The following is a 15,940-nucleotide window of genomic DNA, read 5'->3' on the forward strand; positions in this document are numbered from 1 at the left end:
GTAAAAGTGCAGTGATGGTGGTGTGGAGGTTTAGGACGGTTTAGGTGTGTGTTGTGTCTGTTTTGCATCCTTGGTTCTGTCCATCTCTAAACTCAAAGAGAACTTCAGAAAACAGTCTCAGAGATACTTTGTAAAAATGTTATCAGATAAAAGCAGCACTCCGGTTTCTCCACACACAATGTGCTCCCAACAGCTTGAGCTTAAATCACACAGGCGTCGCATTTAAAGGTTAAACGAGGCATCATTGCACTAGTCTGCGGCGTCACTGACACGCGATCATCTGAGCAAACAGTGTGCGGCCAATTTAATTAGAATGCAGATTAACACGGCGCGATGCTGCTCATACAGCATCCCTTATTGATAACTGAGAGCCTGACTGCGGATGATGAAAAGGCTTATTTGCTTTAGTGCTGTGTGTGTCTCTCTAAGCCGGAGGACAAGGCGAGACAACGTTAATGATGATCTGTGACAGACGGCTGAGGGGTAAGGGAGGCTGAGGGAGGGGTGAGGAGCGTCCTCTCCACTGAGGTGAGCATTGTGTGGTGCTGGCATTCAGCCATCTATTATTTATTGATGTCTATTCATGATGCCTATTGTGCTGCGGGCTCAGCATGGAAACGCACACTGTTGAAGTGAGAAGGTAACACTTGAGTGTGGTGCTGCCGGTGTGTACACACCTACAAGGAGATTAACCACAAAGAAAACCGGCCTCCTAAACTTGAGCTCAAAAAAAAAAAAAAAAAAAAAAAAAGGCACTTTGAAATCAAGATGTGAGCATATTGAATGAATCCAGGAGAGCATCAATGTTTACACAATGCAACAAATCAACTCAACAAACCAGTTGGTTGAGTCTCCACTTATTAAAACATAACTACAGCTGGGTCACATAATAAGATAATATGTGCAAACAGCTTCATGCCTTTTATTATCACCAATTAAGTCTTTAGGTTTCATGCATGCACCTGCAGATAGTCCAATGAAGGGCTGTGATGCTGCATTTCACGGTCAGATCGTCAACTTTAGTGTTTTTCAGGTCTTGAATTGTACATAAAGACTTTTGTATGGTTCCTTTATAGCAGGAGTGTCAAACATACGACTGATGAATGGGTGAAAATCGATACTTAGTGTGAATACATTTAAAGACGCTGACAGATGCGCTTCAGTACAAAGGAGTTTGATTTGGTGGAATCCTGTCACAACTTTAAAGTATTTTTTAAGTATAAATTTTACACATTCACAATGTACGGGGATAAATTAACCTTCAACCTTAAGAGCTGCCATGTAGTTCGCATGGTGAATAGAATAGAATAGAATGTGCTTTATTATCATTATACAGTGTACAACATAGCAGAAGGTGCAAGATAAAAGTCTTAAAAATCTTAAAGGTAGTGCAAACAGTCTCTGTTTACAAATGTACAATATAAATGTCACAAAGAAGAGTGAATACCGAGGCCGTATGGAGCCACAGCAGCAGCAGAGACAGTGATGCATATTGAACATTTTACATTATATTGTTGGCTGGATTGTTACATGTGAGAGTGGTGTGTCAGTTCAGGTGGTCAGGATTACAACACAAATGTGGAAATAAATGTAAATTTTAAATAATTTCTAGATCTTGACAAGTTGGTTCGATCATAAAGTTGATCATAAAGGCTGCAATGTTCAGTTCCAGATACCTGCGACTAAAAGTTTTGTGCCTTTGTAGATAAATCAAGATCTGTACGTTCTAATGTGTGAATGATAACTAAGGCATAATGTTGTTGAAGTTACATTTATTTTTCTTAAGAAATTTCAGTTTGTTCATAATGTTTTGTACAAAGATAGTTCCTTAAATGTGAACATTTTCAGAATGAACATTTTTGCACTGAAACAAAGGGAAATACTTGGAGTTGTCGTTATTTAGAGGTTATTATGGTCTGATTTTACTGCTCTGGCCCACTTGAGATCAAATTGGGCTGTATGTGGCCCCACTTTATAGGATCCAAACACAATGAATGAACAGTTTCATAAACAACAAGCAGCACATTATAACATAACTCCATAATAAAAATCATTTATGTCAAAGTGAGCATTTATTTGTGGTTACTTAATGATCTTACTGATTTGACTTGCTTATTCTGTTTCATTATCACAGTAATGTGTCGATGCCAAGCTGACATTCAAGGATCTATAAGTGGATTTCATCTGTTACACTGTTCCAGGTTGCACTTTGTGGACACTTCTGTCTGATTTCAACATAATCGTTGCTTTATATATTTTTTTGTGCATTTTTCACGCTTTGAGGCTAAAATAATAAGTCAGCCTCACATTATATTCTGTAGCACAGTAAAACAGTACCACAAAATACAGGCTCAGAAACAACCGTGAAGCTGAATCGACGCTTCTCTGGCCTTCCTAAACACGACCAGGCACCATGGGAGTAGGTGGGGTTGTGTCTGAAACCCCTGCTCTGTCTCAAAATAAGAACACAAACAAGAAAGGTTTTGATAAAAATAATCTAAATGCATGATATGTGCAGTTTATTGACATGCACAGTCATGCACTCTGGCTGCTTTTGTACAAGATCCAAAATAAATGCACAAATAATAATAACTTCTGAAGAAAATTAACAATTTATTTACTGTATATTAGATAAACTACACACACAAAAAAAAGATATACAGCTGATCAAAGCGGCCAATTAAAATGAGAATGATTTGTGAGTCTTATTCAGTTTTTGGTCTTTAATTCTTAATGCTGCACTTCCATTTACTGTGTGTACATCTCATATATTTGATTGATTTGTAGGGTATTTTTGGTTACTTTTCCAGAGCAGCACTTTAAATCTAAAGGTATTTAGTTCAGATAAGATGTCAAGAAGCTAGAATGAGGAAATATTTGGGATTTTTTTGATGAATTATCACAAGATTTGGATTTGATTAATAGACTTTCTGTTGCAGTTCTAATAAGCAACATAACTAGTTGTTTTCTCATTTGGCTGATTAGAAATGTCTCTGTTTGCAACCGTCCATAGGTGCGTCTTAACATCATCTGGTTCAGGTTTGATCTCAGTCCTGTTTCCTTAAATGTTACCAACCGTCTGATCCACACTCTGGGGACTTTAACTAAGTGAGCAGCTATTGTTCGTGTGATTGTGGCCCCCGGTCTTTAAGTTCTTCAAACCAGGAAATGTTTAAACGGGGCTAATTAGCCGGTATTCCCTGCAGTGTGCAGCTCTGGCAGCTCATGTCAGTGGCTGATCTGACAGGAGTCGTGCCCTCCAGGGTCCTGCGTATCAATTATGGGGCCTTTCACAGTTCGCCGTTTTGGAAACATAAGACAAGTTCAATTGCGGGTTTGCCCTTCACTGCTTTTGTGCATTTTAGTTTGGCTTTGAAATCAGGTAAAACAGTCGCGCCGTCTTTAGTATTGGAAGTTTTTTTTTTTTGTGAGCAGTCAACAGCAGAAATTACATAAATGATGAATCAAGGTCCAAATGTAGGAAACTGCAGAACTGCACAGTTACAGCTCACACACACACACACACACACACACACACACACACACACACACACACACACACACACACACACACACACACACACACACACACACACACACACACACACACGGTGCTTCTCCTCTGTAAACACAGCTCCCCCTGGCTGTTTCCACCTTGTTGTACATACAGGAGACTGAACACATTGTTAAATCAAACCACTGCCACAGTTCTTTTAGTCGCTCACTTCATTCTCATTTTCATGACAGTTAGATTCAGATCTTCTGTCTTTAAATCAAACTGTACCCCACCTCCAAAAGTGGAAATTAATACTGATAACTTACATCACAAGTGACACTAAGAGCATGTGGCGCATTGTAAATTCAATTAAAAATCAAGAAATGCAACAAAAACTTCTCTATATGTTGTTTAACAAAGATTTAAGCAAAAACTTTCCAATTAACTGATCAAATATCGACTTGGGGAAGTTTTTCTTTTTGCATATCACTACTGCATATTGTCAAAATAACTCAAAACGTGCAAGTGGTAAAGGTTGTACTTTGCTTTTGTAGCTTATATTGGTTCACCTGTTGATCATTTTTGCATTATTCCCTTTTCAGCTTAGCTGGTTGTTATATTCACCTTCTCTCACCAGAAAATCATTAAAGACTTCTTTCAGAGCAATATTCAAAACATAGACAGTATTCAACCTCATGTGCAACACCATCCATCCATCCATCCTCTATACACCTCTTTATCCTCACTAGGGTCGCTGGAGCTTATCCCAGCTGACTCGGGCGAAGGCAGGGGACACCCTGGACAGGTCACCAGTCTGTCACAGGGCTACATATACAGACAAACAATCACACTCAAATTCACACCTACGGGCAATTTAGAGTAACCAGTTAACCTCAGCATATTTTTGGACTGTGGGAGGAAGCCGGAGTACCTGGAGAAAACCCACGCATGCACAGGGAGAACATGCAAACTCCATGCAGAAAGATCCCAGGCCCATGCCAGGATTTGAACCGGGATCTTCTTGCTGCAAGGCGAAAGTGCTAACCACTACTCTACTACCTTATGTGCAAAATTGTAATTGAAATAAAATTGTAATTCATTACCCAATATAATAACTTTATTAATTCTCAAAGGGAAATTCAATAAGTTCAACCCAGGGTTTACAATTACTTTTACACAGTACGTCTTATACTTAGACAGGTAGCATTTCTTTAGAATTCTCAGATTTAGATTTGTTTAGTCTTTTACTGTCTGTTGTTGTTGCTAGGCGCTGCTGTCTTTACACCAAGTCAAAATCCTTGTGTGTACTCACTTGGCAATAAAGACTTTTCTGATTCTGATTTTCTCTCCCTCTCTGTCTTTACATTTCCTGTCAACTCTGCATTACTGAGCCTCTAGAGGCATAGACATCATTTAGGACATATCAAATTCTCACTAAAGACCAGAATCTCTCTTCTAAAGTGTAACTGCTGGAACCAAGATGTCCCCTGCACTCTGTTTATAGTTTAGACCACAGCTGGCTCTAAGATGATGCTCGGTTGTTCAAATATTAAATTCAGTCTTAAGGTTCACAGTAATGTAAAATCATTCTGCACCAAGAAGCCCCAAAAAATCCAAATTAAGTAAAATTAGCAAAACACAACAACTTTACTGATTGTTGCGAAAAAACCCTGAGACATTAACTGCCTTAAGAGCGACATAAAACCGGCAGTGGCGTGAACATGACAAAGCTCTGGCTACCTTTTGCATGAAAAAAGACATTGTGCTGAAGCTTTCCCAATTTTAATTTGTCCTTGTGTAAAAGTGTGCCTCAAATTATCTAAAATGGAAGATAAACAAGAGTCAGACATGTGTCACCTTTTTACCAATTATCATTAATAAGAGCCGCATTTCGAGGGAGAGTCTCGAACAAAAACACTCGCCGCTGCTCCTCAGTGATGAAATTAAGTTGTCATTGGAGCGTCTGCCTAAATCCTGCACGCTTACAGGGAAAAAAAAGAAGACCATTCTGAGTTCAGAGTGCCATGTAACATTCAATTACAATTTAACAGATGGGTCTCTATTAGATGGTGTTCATTTCAGGGTTGGAGACTCGAGGTCACGACCTGCTCCTCAGGCAGGTGCTTATGTTTGACTGGGTTTTTGAAAAAAGTACGGCCAAACAGAAAGATTAGGTCCAATACAAAACACACCTGGTGGACACGGTGTCCACATCATCCTTTACTGGAGTTTGTCTGTCGCACAAAAACACGCACAACCGCACCGGAGTGGAAATTTAAGCTGACAGTCAACATCTCAAATAAATATATTCCTCCGTCTTTTTGTTTTAAGATATTAAAGTAATTTCTATAATTGTTTGAAACAAGTCCACTTTTCCTAATTCCCATCTGTGTCCTTGACGACGGGGTCAGAGCCGAGCCCCTCCGCTGGCAGCTGCACCAGATGGTGAGGAGGGAAAAGAGAAAGCGTGGAGGGGAAAACAAAGAAAAGAGAAGAGAGACGACTTCTGTCAATGTCAAACAGAGAATTAAAGTTATTTCCCTGCTTTTTGACGTGGCTTTAGTCTCCACTGCCTCAAAATGACAAGCTGATGCCCTCAGGTAATAAAACTCAGCAACAGCGGCTGAGTGAAGGGCTGCAGAAATACCTACCTGCTCAGAAAAGTGTTTGAACCTCTAATTGTGCAGAGCCTTTGGCAAATCAGGGGGTGTTAGAGGGGAGACCTTGTCCAAACAGAGAGGAGTAAAACAACTATCCTCAGCTACTCTGGAAGAACAGGAGTAAAGACAAATACCGGCGATAAAGAGACGGATGAAAGATGGACACGGGGTTGTTTGTCGTCTTTAGAAACAGGCAGTTTTAGTTTGTCCTTCGCTGACACTAAATCTGAGGTTTAGGCGGACTAGAATACGTGCCGCTCGCATGCTTACATGTACGTCCCGCGTTCAGAAAACACTTTTAAATAAGTGAGAAGCTTTGGTGCGAACAGCCGCATTTGCAAAATAAGTTGTCACTCATCCGCAGGCTTTCTAATATAAACTACATTTCGACACTAATTCCTTTGTGTGACAGATTTCACAGACTGCTGCGACTGTTTGATGTTGGAGAGCAGCCATTAGGCGGTCAGTCTGTCATGATCACGTCTCTACATGGTGTTTCAGTAGCACTAAATTCACACAAATACAGCAACTAAGCAGAGTTGAGTTACTTGAGTGTGATTGAGGAAAATATTGTACCTTTTTCTGCAACATTTAACCAACACAGCTGCTCTTGTTACTTAGTAAACTGAGTATTTAAGCGCAAACTATGTGATTTATGTGAAAACACCATGCATTATCATTAATAAAATGACTTATTAACACTTAATAAGCATGACCAAGACCATTTATAATGTTTAATGCTACTTAAAGATTAATAAAACATTAATTAAACGTTAAAAGATGTCAGTTTTCTGTGCTATTAAATTTCCAGGACATATTTTGGCAACAATGTGGTGTTGCTGGTTTTACTTAAATATCGTCTTCTAGCAAAGAGGCGACAAACTCATTTCAGTTCAGGGGCCACATTCAGCCAAATTTGATCTTAAGGGGGCCGGACCCGAAAAATGATAACATACTAACCTATAAATAACGACAACTCCAAATATTTCCCTTTGTTTTAGTGCAAGAAAGTACATTCTGATAATGCTCACGTTCAAAGAACTACCTTTGTAGAAAACATTATGAACACCCTGAAAATTCTGAAGAAAAGTAAATGCAGTTTCAACAGTATTATGTCTCAATTTACCACTTACACATAACAGATGATCTACAAGAGTATCTACAAAGGCACAAAACATTTAGCCTCGGGTATCTGGAACTGAATGATATCATAGAGCTAGAAAATATTTTAAATTTACAGTTGTATAAATTTACAATTTGCAGTTAATGTGTTCTTATTTTTTACACTTCAAAGTCGTCCCACAGGCTGGATTGGACCCTCTGGCTGCCCGCTTTTGGCCCGCGGCCCATATGTTTGACACACCTGTTCTACCAATTATAACACTGTATGTGTAATCTGATTACTGTCCTGCTACATGTCTGTATTTGTACAAGCCGACAGCTTCATGAATTACAGGGTGTCCATAAAGTCTCTTTACAATTTGAAGAATTTATTACAGTTAAGATATCTTATCGACTGCCTTTGTAATAAAGTCTTAAAATTGTAAAGAAACTTTATGTGCTCCCTGTATTTGTCACGATGACTTTAGATTTCTATTAGTTGCATATTAAGAACTTGGCGAGACTTACACTGACATCCTTGAATATCTTAATAACACACGCCAGTCTTTGCGTCACGACAACGTGATTTAATCCTGGATGGCCCCGTGCACAGTGAACGTTAACAGCAGGGGTTAAATTGGGCCAGCATGGCAGCATTCATCCCCAACTCACATCCAGATATGTTTTCATTCAGCTCCACTTTCACACACGGCATCTTTGTGCTGAACAAAGAAATGTAGAGAGTCACCCTCGTCTTCACAGTTAAATATCTGTGACATGCAGAGCCTCCATTGTTCTCCAGTATTGGTGCCACCTGTGTCACTTCAAAAAAGATGTTTAGGTTTTTAAAATTTTAGCAAAACTAGTCCTTCATTTGATCCTTGACGGATACTGCATAAGAGACATTTTAGAGTTCTTCCTCCTTCTAGCTATTGTTTAGCTGTTTCCATAGAAGCGCAGGGTTTTCTATAGCAGTAAGAAATGAGCTCACAGTGAGTAAAAATGTAACAGCGACACAAAATGGGCTAAAACTACTTGGAGTTTAGATGCTCAATAACAAAATATAGCATGAAAGGATAATTCAGAACAGGAAAATGTAGTCATCTAATAGTGTTGGACACTATTTTATGACTTATGTTAGAGAGTTGCCCGCATTTAAGGAAAAAAAGCAGCCATGGTGGAAACTCCTTCAGCTTTAGGAGGCCAATTCTCCATTCTATACTTGACTTGTCTGCTCTAAAAGGCACCTTCAGAGGCAGCACTTTGGGACTTTACAAGAAAGGGGATGATAATGATGTAAGTAGGTGTCAGAAAAAATTCCATAAATAAACAGTGTGGGGCTAACTGGAAACACTCTGCACACACGCTCGTTAAAATAAGACTCTTCAGACGCCGAGGCTGTTAGGAGTCGACCCTCAGGAGAAGCAAACCAGAATAGCTCGGCCTCTCTCCTGTGACAAAGCACTTGAAAGGTAACATAATAGGGGCGAGTCGGCGGAGATAGAGCAGACTACACAGCCGCTGGTTTCTCAGCCTCTCTCTGCCAGCGTCCTCTCACTCAGATGCTGCTCAGAGTTCAATCTGGTTCTTATCTCGCCCAACGTCAAATGTAACCAAACAAGTGCAGGGAAAAAAGTGGGCACCGGTCTGCACGTGTTCGGTCCCAATAGAAGCATGAAAAATAAGCAGGCGGCGGACTGACGACATCCGCAGCCCCTCTAGGGATTCCTGAAAAGGTCTAACCACTCCTGCCAGGGCCGCCGTGTCAAACTTAGGAAGAGGTGCTGCGAATCATTTTACTTCCTTTAACTTAGAAACTGGCAAAGTGCAAGTATACAGATCCATTTTTTTTCTTTTTGGAGAGCAACAGTGTCACTGTAGCTCATTTTCCACACTTTAAATGTATTGAGGTGAACATTTTGCTTGTTGTTTGCTTTGTTTTAAACAGATAAATCTTGTAATATTCTACATTTTTCTCACTGTCAGAAATTTCACATTGAAAATCCACATGGTTGTACATACATACTCGTGCCAAAAGCTGACAATAATTCCTGACTGTCACGAATCAGAGTTGGTGGACCCGAGCAGAGAACCACTCATCCAAGACTGGAGGGGATGGAGAATGATTTATTGGAGGAGATGAATGCTGGCGGATGGAGAAAGACAGGGTGTAGGAGAGGGGGTTCCGGGCAGGAGTGGGGGGTCCAGGCAGGAGTGGGGGGTCCAGGCAGGAGTGGGGGGTCCAGGCAGGAGTGGGGGTCCAGGCAGGAGTGGGGAATGCAGGCAGGAGTGGGGAATCCAGGCAGGAGTGGGGAATCCAGGCAGGAGTGGAGAATCCAGGCAGGAGTAGGGGTTCCAGGCAGGGGTGAGGGTTCCAGGCAGGAGTGAGGGTTCCCGGACAGCTGGCTGCGTGAAGGCAGGAGAAAGCAAAGTTAAAATAAGGCAGAAACTCAAACAGAAAATGTCGAAGGGCTAGAGAGCAAACCGAACTGCATGATTTCAGGTTCAATACTCTGGCAGGGAGTGGAAGGTTGAGCCGGTCTTTATTGCAGAGGTAGGTGATTAGTGGAATGGTTGTCAGCTGTCCGGGAGCCGTGCAGGTAGTTGATTACCTGAGTGGAGTCAGCTGAGAAGCTTGACTCCACTCAGGCACTGAGCTGTAGAGGGAGAGACAGGGCAGAGGAGCGGATGGGAGACAACCAGAGACAGGACAGAGGAGAGGATGGGAAACAACCAGACAGACAGAGACAGGACAGAGGAGAGGATGGGAAACAACCAGACAGACAGAGACAGGACAGAGGAGCGGAACTGTGACAGTACCCCCCCCTCAACGGGCGCCTCCCGGCGCCCCATGGACCGAACCAACGAGGGGCCCACTGGGGCAACCAGGGAGCAGACAGACACACAGACAAACACAGGGACCAGACAGAGCGGAAGGAACCAAAAGGACAGGACTAGACTGGACTGGAGCGAAGGAAAGGACAGGACTGGAGTGAAGGAAAGGACAGGACTGGAGTGAAGGAAAGGACAGGGCTGGAGTGAAGGAAAGGACAGGGCTGGAGTGAAGGAAAGGACTGGGCTGGACTGAAGGAAAGGACTGGGCTGGACTGAAGGAAAGGACTGGGCTGGACTGAAGGAAAGGACTGGGCTGGACTGAAGGAAAGGACTGGGCTGGACTGAAGGAAAGGACTGGGCTGGACTGAGCGGAGCTAGGGACAGGACTGGGCCGGGCTGGACTGGGCGGAGCTAGGGACAGGACTGGGCCGGGCTGGACTGGGCGGAGCTAGGGACAGGACTGGGCCGGGCTGGACTGGGCGGAGCTAGGGACAGGACTGGACAGCACTGAACTGAGGGCAGGACGGGACAGAACTGAACTGAGGGCAGGACGGGACAGAACTGAACTGAGGGCAGGACGGGACAGAACTGAACTGAGAGCAGGACTGGACTGGACTGGACAGGACTGAACTGAGAGCTGGGCAGGACTGGACTGGACAGGACTGAACTGAGAGCAGGACTGGACAGGACTGAACTGAACTGAGAGCAGGGCAGGACGGGGACTGGATCGGACTGAACTGAGAACTGAGCAGGACGGGGACTGGATCGGACTGAACTGAGAACTGGGCAGGACGGGGACTAGGCTGGCCAGACATTAGCTCCGGGGGTCGGCCCGAAGGCAGAACTGTCCGGGGATGGACAGGGCGGAGGGTCCGCTCCGGAGGGCGGACCGTAGGTCGGACTAACTGGGGATGAGTGGGCCGGAGGGTCCGTTCCGGTGGGCGGAGGATCCGTTCCGGCGGACGGACCGTGGGCCGGACTGGCCAGGGATGGGCAGGACGGAGAGTCCGTTCCGGTGGGCGGCCTGGGGGTCGGACTGGACGTGGATGAGCAGGGCAGAGAGTCCGTTCCGGTGGGCGGCCCGGTCGAGGCTGGGCAAGCCGGAGGGTCCGTTTCGGGGGACGGCCCGAAGGCGGGACAGGCCGAGACCGGATCGGGCGGAGGACCCGCTTCAGAGGGTGGCCTGGCGGCTGGACGGGCCAGGACTTGACAGACAGGGTGGATCGTTCAGGGGGACGGCCCGGGGGCCGGACAGGGCAGAGGGGCCGCTCCGGCGGACGGCTCCGAGGCCGGACAGGGCAGAGGGGCCGCTCCGGCGGACGGCTCCGAGACCGGACAGGGCAGAGGGGCCGCTCCGGCGGACGGCCCGGGGGCCGGACAGACAGGCGGGACCGCCCAGGGGGACGGCCCGGGGGCCGGACAGGGCAGAGGGGCCGCTCCGGCGGACGGCTCCGAGGCCGGACAGGGCAGAGGGGCCGCTCCGGCGGACGGCTCCGAGGCCGGACAGGGCAGAGGGGCCGCTCCGGCGGACGGCTCCGAGGCCGGACAGGGCAGAGGGGCCGCTCCGGCGGACGGCTCCGAGGCCGGACAGGGCAGAGGGGCCGCTCCGGCGGACGGCCCGGGGCCGGACAGACAGGCGGGACCGCCCAGGGGGACGGCCCGGGGGCCGGACAGGGCAGAGGGGCCGCTCCGGCGGACGGCTCCGAGGCCGGACAGGGCAGAGGGGCCGCTCCGGCGGACGGCTCCGAGGCCGGACAGGGCAGAGGGGCCGCTCCGGCGGACGGCTCCGAGGCCGGACAGGGCAGAGGGGCCGCTCCGGCGGACGGCTCCGAGGCCGGACAGGGCAGAGGGGCCGCTCCGGCGGACGGCTCCGAGGCCGGACAGGGCAGAGGGGCCGCTCCGGCGGACGGCTCCGAGGCCGGACAGGGCAGAGGGGCCGCTCCGGCGGACGGCCCGGGGGCCGGACAGACAGGCGGGACCGCCCAGGGGGACGGCCCGGGGGCCGGACAGGGCAGAGGGGCCGGGCTGGAGGCTGGACTGGGGGCGGAGCCGGGTCCGGTGGGTCCTCCGGGGGCGGAGCCGGGTCCGGTGGGTCCTCCGGGGGCGGAGCCGGGTCCGGTGGGTCTCCGGGGGCGGAGCCGGGTCCGGTGGGTCCTCCGGGGGCGGAGCCGGGTCCGGTGGGTCCTCCGGGGGCGGAGCCGGGTCCGGTGGGTCCTCCGGGGGCGGAGCCGGGTCCGGTGGGTCCTCCGGGGGCGGAGCCGGGTCCGGTGGGTCCTCCGGGGGCGGAGCCGGGTCCGGTGGGTCCTCCGGGGGCGGAGCAGGATGGGAAGCGCAAGGCCTCTTCCTGGACTTGGGGAAGACCCCAGGCCCCTCCAAAACCGCCGAGGCTCCAGGAAGCGGAGGCGAGGCGTCGACGGCCTCCTCAGGGAGCGGAGGCGGGGCGTCGACGGCCTCCTCAGGGAGCGGAGGCGGGGCGTCGACGGCCTCCTCAGGGAGCGGAGGCGGGGCGTCGACGGCCTCCTCAGGGAGCGGAGGCGGGGCGTCGACGGCCTCCTCAGGGAGCGGGGGCGGCGCAGGATCCAGGGGCCCCTCCGGGGGCGGCGCAGGATCCAGGGGCCCCTCCGGGGGCGGCGCAGGATCCAGGGGCCCCTCCGGGGGCGGCGCAGGATCCAGGGGCCCCTCCGGGGGCGGCGCAGGATCCAGGGGCCCCTCCGGGGGCGGCGCAGGATCCAGGGGCCCCTCCGGGGGCGGCGCAGGATCCAGGGGCCCCTCCGGGGGCGGCGCAGGATCCAGGGGCCCCTCCGGGGGCGGCGCAGGATCCAGGGGCCCCTCCGGGGGCGGCGCAGGAGGGAAGGCGCAGAGCCTCCTAAGGGGCTCAGGGAAGGCTTTATGGCCTTCTAAGGCCGCTGAGGTCGCGGGGACTGAAGGCGGGGCGTCGTCGACCTCCGCGGGGACTGAAGGCGGGGCGTCGTCGACCTCCGCGGGGACTGAAGGCGGGGCGTCGTCGACCTCCGCGGGGACTGAAGGCGGGGCGTCGTCGACCTCCGCGGGGACTGAAGGCGGGGCGTCGTCGACCTCCGCGGGGACTGGAGGCGGGGCGTCGTCGACCACCGCGGGGACTGGAGGCGGAGCGTCGTCGACCACCGCGGGGACTGGAGGCGGAGCGTCGTCGACCACCGCGGGGACTGGAGGCGGAGCGTCGTCGACCACCGCGGGGACTGGAGGCGGAGCGTCGTCGACCACCGCGGGGACTGGAGGCGGAGCGTCGTCGACCACCGCGGGGACTGGAGGCGGAGCGTCGTCGACCACCGCGGGGACTGGAGGCGGAGCGTCGTCGACCACCGCGGGGACTGGAGGCGGAGCGTCGTCGACCTCCGCGGGGACTGGAGGCGGAGCGTCGTCGACCTCCGCGGGGACTGGAGGCGGAGCGTCGTCGACCTCCGCGGGGACTGGAGGCGGAGCGTCGTCGACCTCCGCGGGGACTGGAGGCGGAGCGTCGTCGACCTCCGCGGGGACTGGAGGCGGAGCGTCGTCGACCTCCGCGGGGACTGGAGCGGAAGCCGGGGGGTCATGGTGCCTCCTGGCCTTGCGTCTTCGACGGCCAGGCCGCTTGGCAGGTGGTTCTATGGGCGGCAGGGAGACAGGGCCCGGCTGGCTGCCAGGGGAGCCAGCAGGCGGGTCACTCAGAGGAGCACTCACGAAGTCACGGAGGTAAGCAGGTAAGTAGCTAACTAATCCGGGTCGCTGGCCTGCTAGCTTGCGGCCCAGGGTTATGCTTGCGTCTTGGGGGTCTTCCCTCCACTTTTCCCACAACTCATATATCACGTTGAAGAAAATGCTGTGCTCATCGCAGGAGGAGAAGAAGTCTATGGGCGTGTCTTGGGTTTGGGGCTGGGTGTCGGCAGGGTCCGGGGCTGGTGGCACAGGTGGAAGGGAAAATGGTTCGGGCTGGGCTGGGGACGCGCAAACTTGGTTGAGCAGGGTGACAAATTGGTTTAATTGTGCTTTTGCGGCGGCAACATCCTGTAGAGCTTGGCTGTATTGAAGAATCCGGGTCGGGTCGGGGGCTTCCTGGGAGATTTGACTAGCTAAGATGGCGAGTTGGGAGCACAGCTTCTGGTAATTAGTTGAGATCAGACGGAAGGTTTGGTGAAGTTGCCTGATGTCGAATGGCGTGGGCGGGTGCGGTCTTGGCGGTGAGTTCTCCGGGTCCATGTCTTTGGCCAGAGTATTCTGTCACGAATCAGAGTTGGTGGACCCGAGCAGAGAACCACTCATCCAAGACTGGAGGGGATGGAGAATGATTTATTGGAGGAGATGAATGCTGGCGGATGGAGAAAGACAGGGTGTAGGAGAGGGGGTTCCGGGCAGGAGTGGGGGGTCCAGGCAGGAGTGGGGGGTCCAGGCAGGAGTGGGGGGTCCAGGCAGGAGTGGGGGTCCAGGCAGGAGTGGGGAATGCAGGCAGGAGTGGGGAATCCAGGCAGGAGTGGGGAATCCAGGCAGGAGTGGAGAATCCAGGCAGGAGTAGGGGTTCCAGGCAGGGGTGAGGGTTCCAGGCAGGAGTGAGGGTTCCCGGACAGCTGGCTGCGTGAAGGCAGGAGAAAGCAAAGTTAAAATAAGGCAGAAACTCAAACAGAAAATGTCGAAGGGCTAGAGAGCAAACCGAACTGCATGATTTCAGGTTCAATACTCTGGCAGGGAGTGGAAGGTTGAGCCGGTCTTTATTGCAGAGGTAGGTGATTAGTGGAATGGTTGTCAGCTGTCCGGGAGCCGTGCAGGTAGTTGATTACCTGAGTGGAGTCAGCTGAGAAGCTTGACTCCACTCAGGCACTGAGCTGTAGAGGGAGAGACAGGGCAGAGGAGCGGATGGGAGACAACCAGAGACAGGACAGAGGAGAGGATGGGAAACAACCAGACAGACAGAGACAGGACAGAGGAGAGGATGGGAAACAACCAGACAGACAGAGACAGGACAGAGGAGCGGAACTGTGACACTGACAAATACAGCATTTACTCCTGTTTAAGTGGCGTTTGCTGAAAACTGCAAGCACCCAGTTGTTTGGTCAGATTGTTGAGCCTTTTTAACACTCTAGACCGCTGGATGTTTTTTCTTCCATTGATGTTTTTATTCACTCTGGGCTCATTTTTCACTGCGATATAAAGTTCTGTACCTCTACGGAAACAGCACCAACCATGATGAAAGAGAGAGGACTCAGAAGTGTCTTCTGTGCAGTCTGTGTGACAGTTATGATGCCATAAATCTTATAATATATCTTATAAATAGATCAAGTGACAGTCATGGAAGTGAATGCAAAACTGAAAAACTGACAAACACCTGAGCAAACCAAATGACAAAATAACACAAATTGTCCTTAATATCAGGAGTTTCCAATGTAGCAGAGACTCACGACCACCATTATAACCAAAGCTGCTCCAAACATACAAATACACACTAATAGGCCTGTCCAAGCACAGACGTAGTCACAAAACCAAATAAAAACCACAACCATGATATTATGGACCAGGACCAGAATACATCTCCATGTACTGCACTCACAGTTTTTCCTTTCTTTAAATCAGTCTTTCATAACAGTTATATGCAAAATATGATATTTCAAATCATTTTAAAATTGTATTTAAAGTGTTCCATGACCCTTCCTCTATATAGTCAGAATCTTAATCATCTTTCTACAAGAAAGACAGAAATGAGTCTTGACCTTTCAAATGGCACCAGGAAAAAAAAAAAACAAAGCAAAAGAAAGCAGTTGTAATGCACAATATTACTACATCTCATTTTATCAATTAATTATTCATGGGTCAGTTTAAGTAAAAAGTGGAGAGAAATGTC

General features: G+C 49.6%; 2 protein-coding genes across 2 annotated transcripts in view; both read left to right on the forward strand.

The window, feature by feature from the left end:
- rab28 (RAB28, member RAS oncogene family) overlaps positions 1-15,940 on the forward strand; it is an 84,339-nt gene that overhangs the window by 58,161 nt on the left and 10,238 nt on the right. The window lies entirely within an intron of this gene.
- Positions 9,313-14,184, forward strand: LOC127535822 (neurofilament heavy polypeptide-like). The gene is made up of 3 exons (XM_051954701.1): positions 9,313-9,515; positions 9,591-11,708; positions 14,140-14,184. Exons 2-3 carry the CDS (start codon positions 11,004-11,006, stop codon positions 14,182-14,184), a joined length of 750 nt encoding a protein of 249 aa, XP_051810661.1. The 5' UTR covers positions 9,313-9,515; positions 9,591-11,003.

This window comes from Acanthochromis polyacanthus, chromosome 10, assembly GCF_021347895.1.
Source record: "Acanthochromis polyacanthus isolate Apoly-LR-REF ecotype Palm Island chromosome 10, KAUST_Apoly_ChrSc, whole genome shotgun sequence".
Classification (NCBI taxonomy): domain Eukaryota; kingdom Metazoa; phylum Chordata; class Actinopteri; family Pomacentridae; genus Acanthochromis; species Acanthochromis polyacanthus.

What these genes read in the sequence shown, in the direction of transcription:
- LOC127535822 (XM_051954701.1), top strand. Translation starts at nt 11,004, where the DNA reads ATGAGTGGGCCGGAGGGTCCGTTCCGGTGGGCGGAGGATCCGTTCCGG. An exon ending in AGGGGCCGCTCCGGCGGACG is followed by an intron (nt 11,709 to 14,139) that starts GCCCGGGGCCGG and finishes GCTGTATTGAAG; the next exon opens with AATCCGGGTCGGGTCGGGGG.